The sequence below is a fragment of the Meleagris gallopavo genome, chromosome 15, assembly GCF_905368555.1.
Source record: "Meleagris gallopavo chromosome 15, MGAL_WU_HG_1.1, whole genome shotgun sequence".
Lineage (NCBI taxonomy): Eukaryota > Metazoa > Chordata > Aves > Galliformes > Phasianidae > Meleagris > Meleagris gallopavo.
The window spans coordinates 259,979-267,456 of record NC_139418.1 but is presented as its reverse complement, the minus strand read 5'-3'; the positions used below and the strand labels follow the sequence as shown (position 1 = coordinate 267,456).

Below are 7,478 nucleotides of genomic sequence, written 5' to 3'. Positions count from 1 at the left end.
CTGCCCCTCCTTTATTCCTCAAAACTCAGCAAGGAAGGCAGCTGCCATATGACAGGGGCAGCCGGCAGACACAACGAGCCAACATGGGCTTTGCAGCAGGGTTTATTAGATCTGCCAGGTAACATCCATCACAGCACAGCTGTCAGCATCACCCAGAGAGCAGCACAGGTCCACCCATGGCCCAACAGGAACTCTCATCTACTGCGCTCTCCGGGCCATCAGCATCTCCCTAATGTTATCTTCTGCTTCCTTCACGCTCCGCTCCAGGTAGGACTTCTTCTGCTGCAAGGCAGAAACCCAGGGAAGAGTTGATGTCTGGCCTGGCACCGGCAGCAGTAAGCATATCCAGGGCAGAGCCCCAGCACTGCTGGGGGTGCAGGACGCGGTGCTTCCCCAGGAGGGAAGTCATTCCCAGATGCATTCTGGAAGTGTCAGCATTTTGCCTTTCTGGCTGGGCAGTGGTCACATACACTGAATTTTGTTCCCTCTGAAACCTCCTCAGAGTTGCTCGGCTGCATCAACAGCAGAGCTACAAAGGGTCTGCTAAATTAACTGCAGCAATAAAGAAAAGGAAATGAGATCCCATCATGTTTGGAGCCCAGAGGTAAATTTATGTACCACAACTTGTGCTGTCATCAGAGCCACTGAAACCCCTTCACACTTGGGTTAAGAAGGTTCTTTCCCAGCTGGGCATCCTCAGAAACCAGACCCTCCTTTCTATCTGCTGCGTGTTCAGAAATCCCCTGCTGTCACCACAGAACGTGTGTGTTTCTTTAATCATCTCTCATTATCCCAGGCTTGCCAGGGAAGCAGACCGAAGCTGTGCATCCTAAGATAGGAATTCAACAGGCAGCATTTTTTCCTGCTAGTCTGGGTTCTCCTAGGTGACTGGAAAATCTGCACTTGGCTCTCCTGACTATTTTCTCTGGGTCTCCAAACAACAGACACAACAGTCTCTCATGGGTGCCAGGCCTGCAGAATGCAATTCTGTCCCCATGCTGTCCCAGAGCTGCCCCTGGTGCAGGGCACGCCAGTGCCTGATGCTTTAGCAGAGCCCACTGGAAACCACTGTGGGCCATGAACACAAGGCAGCCCTGCCCATGGCTCAAGGGCTGTCCCCATGAACGCAGTGCAGCCCCATACTGGAGGGCACCAGCAGGGTGATCCTTACCACCACAGGAGGTGGGCCTCAGCCTGGGGCATCACAGAACCATTTGTGTTGGAAGGGACCCCCAAAGACCATCCAGTTCATCCCCTGCAGTGCACAGGGACACCCACAGCTCCATCAGTGCTCACAGCCCATCCGATCTGACCTTGGCTGTCTGCAGCGACTGGGCACTGCCACCTCTCTGGGTACCCTGTGCCAGTGCCTCCCTGCCCGTACTGTAATGAACTTTTTCCTTATATCTGTCTAAATCTTCTAGTTTGAAACCATTTCCCCTTGTCCTAACACAGCAGTCCCTGCTAAAGAGTCTGTCCCCTTCCTTCTTACAGCCCCTTCAAATACTGAAAGGCCGCTCTCAGTTCCCCCAGAGCCTTCTCTTCTCCATCTGCACAGCCTCAGCTCTCAGTCTATCCTCCTAGGGAGGTGTTCCATCCCTCCTCTGGACATGCTCCAACAGCTCCATGTCTCTCCTGTGCTAAGGACTCCCTGACTGGATGCAGCACTCCAGGTCAGGTCTCACAGTGCAGAGCAGAGGGGCAGATCCCCTCCCTCGCCCTGCTGGCCACACTGCTTTGGATGCACCCAGGGCATGGTTTGCTCCCTGGGCTGCAAGGGCACATCTCCATTGAACCACTTCCCAATCACAGGCAGAGGAACCCAGTACGATATGAATGACCTCCAAATTCCACTGGCACTAAGAAGAGCTGCACTGCTCCCAGCACTTCCCAGGTACAGGAGGGTGCTGTTAGGGGCACTCACCGCCAGCGTCACTTCTCTGGAGCAGAGCAGCAGCAGGGCTCAGGTATAGTGTGGGTACTGGGTGATGTGGCCACCAGAAGCTGGTGCTGGCCTGTGCTCATGGCACCTAGCTGCTGGTGGAAGGCCAGGTGGGCTGGACATGTGCCAAGGGACAGTGACTGTCAGCAGCAAAGGGTGATAAAAAATGCCAAGTGGGTGCTCTGCTGATGGTCTCAACACTGTGAGAATGCTGGGTGCTGGGGTGTGTGACATAGAAGCAAACCCATTCACACATGGTGCAGTCCTGCTGCCATCCGCACTCCCATAGATGACCCACTGCAACTCTTCCATACACCCGCCTGAAATTCCCATCCCGTGAGGACATCCCTTCCGCTCCCATTTCTGAACACTGAAGAACTTTCATTTAAACAGTAAAGGTTGTTAACAACAGCTAGGGCTAGGGGGTACAGTAAAGGGCTCCTTGTCTCCCTGATGTGGTCCCAGACACGTGGGATGCCTCTTTGCCTCTTTCTACAAGAGCTGCTTTTCAGGAAACTGCTGGGAGGCGGCCCAGCGTGGGTCCCTGCTCAGATGCCTTGCCGGCGCTGATGCACAAGCAGGGCAGGACATCCCCAGCCACCGCTGTTCCCATGCTGCTCTGCATGATGCTGAGGGACTTCACGTCTGGGGACAGGAACTCCAGCCCCTCCTCCCCAGGCATGAGGGGCTTGGGCAGGGACCAGGCTCGGCACACTGCTGCTGTGAGGACGGTGCCCATGTGGATCCTTATGCAGCGTTGTGCTGCTGGGGACACTGGCAGCTCTGAGCAGGCCAGGATTTGTATTTCCAAGATGTGTGGCAGAAGCAAAGTGTTCCTTCCTGTGGAGCTGTAGCATGGCTTCTGCTTAGGTAACTACAGGAGAGGGAGCAGGAACTTGCACTGATCCCCTTCTCACCACAATTACCGGGGTCTAGACAGGAAACTCAGCGTGTCTGATGCTCTTTCCCAGGGAGCAGTGCTGTGAGCCAGTGGGGCTGACACATCCCCACCCATCCAGGCCGCTCTGTGGGGCTGGCAGCACAGCTCTGAAGTCATCCTTGAGCCCGTTCCAGCCTGCTGGGCTGCTGGTAGCCACTAGCTGTGCAAGGAATGCCCTCTGCGGCCTCCCAGACTCCACCTCTGCAATTCCTGCACCTGATATTGCCTGGCATTAAAGGAATGATGGAACTGCACACTTGGAGGCATTAAATGCATTGGCTTTTTGGAAGCACTTTCTCCAGCTCGGCTCTCTGTCAGCTGCTCTCCGCTCCCAAAGATTCAGAACACTGCCTTGCTGCTGTGATCACCATTTCTAGCATCTCTCACGCAGGGAGGAATAACCTGAGGCTACAGCCTCAGAAGAAGCCTTTGCTGCAGGAGGAGCAGGAGGCAGCCCAGAAGGCAATTGAATGCACTCAGAGACATAACAGGATTTGCAGCAACAAATTTCCAAAAGGGCAGCATGCTCAATACTGAATACTGAAAAGCATACTGAAATCCAACCAGCTGCCTTGCTCCTGAACAGGACAAACTCCTGCACCTGCACCTCAGAGGCTGTCACCCATCAGATTCCATCTCAGCCACTCCTTGCAGAGACAGCCGCATCAACTCCTCCTACTCAGCTGCTCCCCTGCACAGGAAGGGCACTGCCACCCACGCTGGAACATGTGAGACAGCCCTGCTGCCACTGCAGTTAGCAAGGCCCAGGCTATGTGGAGAGCAGTTGACAGAGAGCAGAGTTGGAGAAAGCCAGTGCAGTTAATGCTTCCAAGTGTGCAGTTTCATAATTTCTTTACACTAATTCTATAGCCAACAAGTTCTCTTTCCCAGCCAGGAAACTGGCAGCAAAGTAAACCACAGACTTGCTGATGTCTCCAAAAGCTAGCCCTAAAAAATATTTTTACTTAAATCTGCCTTCTGGAACCACTAACAGCTCCCTGGCACCAAGAAAGAGGGTCAGAACCCACAGCCAAGATCTGCTCTCCAGACAGCAGAACACATCCCTCCTACTCCTGAAGCTGTTTGCAGGGTCAGTCCTCCCTGCATCTCTCAGTACCCCTGCAGCCATGCTGGGGCTCTCCTGGGCTGCCCCCAGGCCTGGCCCTGCTCACTCCAGCCCTCCAGTTCTTGGGAGCCTTCCCCATCTCAAGGCACTCCTGCAGCCCTCCTAGACTCTGTGTATGGGGCAAGCGGCAGGAATGGCACATGCCAACCTGGCACAATGCACCCAGTGCCTGGAGCATCAGAATGCCCAGCCTTGGTTGGGAGTTGGAGGAGATAGCACCCTCAAGGCTCCACTCACTGCACCACAGGGGCAGGTCTGTGCCCAGGTGCTTGTGCACACAATGAAAGCAATGCCCTAAGTACTTCCAGTTGTCACTACCCTGTGTCACAGCTTGAACTTTGCTCCCTGTTGCAGGTAACCTCCCACAATCTGCTCCCTGATCAGCTCCACACTATGTGCTCTCAGCAGCTGCTGCGGAAATTCTGGATTTAGTGCAAATACACCTGCAGGTCACAGCTCTGAGAAACAGCCACTGTGGTTAGCAGATGTAGGCAGTGACCTCCTGACACTGCATAAACCTCCCACCTCCACTGCTATTGCATCACGTTGAGAGCAGCAGCCAGGCTTTGTCCACGATGACACATCCAGACTGTGCATTCCTCTCAGATTAAAGAGCCAGCATCCACAGATTCCACAGCAAGAAAAAAAACATTCATCAGCTCCTTGTGGATCAGATTCAGATGATCAAAGCACCATATTCACACAGCACTATGTTTGGGGCATTTGGACTGCACTATGCCTAGAACTCACAAGTGCTACTCTTTTTCAAACAGCAGCTTATCATTCAATTTCTGCTTTTTTTGCTCTTTAAATTTTACTTCTGTCTCCTTACCTCAGCTTGTAAATTAGTGGCCTGCAGCCAGAAGTATGAGGTGCCTAAACTCAAACATCTCCCAGCAAATTGAAGGATCTAGCAATGGAATGATATTGGACAATCCAAAGCTCTGAGCAGTGGGTGACACACCAGAAGGCTGCGCTGCCATGCAGTGGGATCTGGACAGGCTGAAAGTTGGGTGGGGAGAAAAATTATGAGGTTCACCAAGGACAAGTATGGCCCTACACTAGTACAGGTTAGGGGTTGAGCTGTTGCAGAGGAGTTCTGCAGAGAAGGACCCGGTGTTCTGGTAGCCAACAGGGGGCCATGAGCCAGCAGTGTGCCCTTGTGACCAAGAAGGCCAATGGTATCCTGGAGTACATTAGAAAGAACGTGGCAGGCAGGACAAGGAAGGTGATCCTCCCCCTCTACTCTGCCCTGAGGAGGCCACATCTGGAGCACTGTGTCCAGTTCTGGGCTCTCCAGTTGAAAAGAGATGGAGAGCTGCTGGAGAAAGCCCAGCAGAGGGCCACATGATGATCAGGGTCTCAGCAAGAAGAGGAGGCTGAGGAGGGATCTTATCAGAGTTTATAAACATCTAAAGGGCGGGGGCAGGCTCTTTTCAGTGGTGCCCAGCAACGGGACAAGGGGCAATGGGCTCAAACTGAAAGGCAGAAGTTCCACCTGGACAGGAGAAAGAACTTCTTTGAGAATGACAGAGCACTGGGACAGGCAGCCCAGAGCGGTGATGGAGTCTCCTTCACTGGAGAGACTCAGAACCCACTGGATGCTCTCCTGTATAACCCACTGTCAGGAGCCCGCTTTAGGTCAGAAGATGAGCTCCAGAGGCCTTTTCCAACACACATGGCTCTGTGGATGTGCATTCTCACATTGTTTTTTTGTTGTTGTTGTTGTTTTTTATTATTTTTTTTACACTCCTTTCCTACAACTCCCAACGTGTGAGGATGATGCATGCTTAGGTCCCTACCAGAGCCCTCTGTGGCACACCCCTCCCACACACAGAAGATTGCTGTGGAAGAATGCCCTGGAGTCTTCAGACATGATGCAGTGCCTCAAATAGGTGCCCTGATATAACTCATCTTGTGACAGTCTCAATAAACGTGCTAGCTTAGTTTCACTATCCCTAAAGTTAAATCAGGTCATTTTTGGCATTCCTAGCGGTCTCTGTGTGCACACTCTTTGGGAAAGTGATAAGCAAATCCCATGATAGAGCAGGGAATGCACCCTCAGCTGCAGAAAGTCCTTCTCCAGAGGAACATGGGCTGTCGTAGGATTAGGCCACAGCACACAACTCTCCTGCCCAGGGTCTCACTGTGCCCAATGAGATTTCCACTTGAAACTCCTCCATGGTAAGGAGGATCTCCTGAACAGCACTCAGCCATTCTGCAGCAGGAGACACAAACAGTCCATGGGCAGCACAGGGGGCAGCCCCATGCCTCCCCGGCCTCACGCTGCAGCGTGGTGTGGCATACTGACACCAGGAATGACACAGCAACCACCAAATATTTAGATGCACTTCAGACTTTCCAAGCAGCAGGGCTATTGCTCTCAGGAAGTTGTCTGTAGTTTGCTTAAGAGTGAACTGCAATAGGAAAGGACCATAGCTGGTTCCTGACGACAGCCACTGACAGCAGCATGATGATGCCACCCACCAAGGAGGAGAAGCAATGATTCATGTCCTTGGGTTTTCCCTCACTTATTCTTTCCACAAGGCAATGGGGACACTCAATCACTTTCAAGCCATCTGAACTAGAGAGAGGCAGCACAGTCTGCCTCAGTTAGGAAGGAGATCTAGAATCATAGAACTGTTTGTGTTGGAAGGGACCTCCAGAGGCCGTCCAGTCCAAGCCCTGCAGTGCACAGGGACACCACAGCTCCATCAGTGCCCACAGCCCATCCCGTCTGACCCTGGCTGCCTGCAGGGACGGGGCACCGCCACCTCTCTGTGCACCCCGTGCCTCACCGCTCTCAGTATAAAAAACTGTTTCCTTATAGCTAATCTAAGTCTCCCCTCTTTTAGTTTGAAACCATTTCCCTCATCTTGTCACAGCAGTCCCTGCTAAGAAGTCTGTCCCCTTCCTTCTTACAGCCCCTTCAGATACTAGAAGTCCACTTTCACCTTCCCTTCTCCATCCACACAGCCCCAGCTCTCAGCCTGTCCTCACAGGGAGGTGCTCCATCCTGGGAGCATTTTTGGACCATCCTCTGGATGTGCTCCAACAGCTCCATGTCTCTCCTGTGCTGAGCACTCCGTATCCGGATTCAGCACTGCAGGTGAGGTCTCACAGCACAGAGCAGAGGAGCAGATCCTCTCCCTCGTCCTGCTGGCTGCCGCTTTGGATGTGCCCAGGGTATGGTTTGCTCTCTGGGTTGCAAGGGCACAGTGGTGGCTCATGTCCAACTACCATCCAGCAGTCCCCCAAAGTCCTTCTTAGCAGGGCTGTGCTCTATCCTTTTGTCCCCCAACTTGTACTGATAGCAAAGAGTGCTGGCACCAAGGTACCGACTGTGCACTCAGCTTTGTTGAACTTTGTGAGGTTCACCTGGGCCCACTGCTCAGCTTAAGAAATACTGGTGCAAACCTGCCCCCATCCTGTGCTGGTCCTACCTACTGCACTGCCAACAGGGCTTCCAA

General features: G+C 53.1%; 1 protein-coding gene across 2 annotated transcripts in view; it reads right to left on the bottom strand.

The window, feature by feature from the left end:
- Positions 1 to 86: 86 nt before the first annotated feature.
- PFDN1 (prefoldin subunit 1) overlaps positions 87 to 7,478 on the bottom strand; it is a 29,131-nt gene continuing 21,739 nt past the window's right edge. For both annotated transcript variants that reach the window (XM_085236343.1, XM_085236341.1), the window contains one exon: positions 87 to 282. Coding sequence is in view for 1 of the 2 variants with exons in the window: in XM_085236341.1 (XP_085092467.1) it covers positions 199 to 282 (84 nt within the window). In the remaining variant the exon portion in view is untranslated. The remainder of the gene's footprint in view (positions 283 to 7,478) is intronic.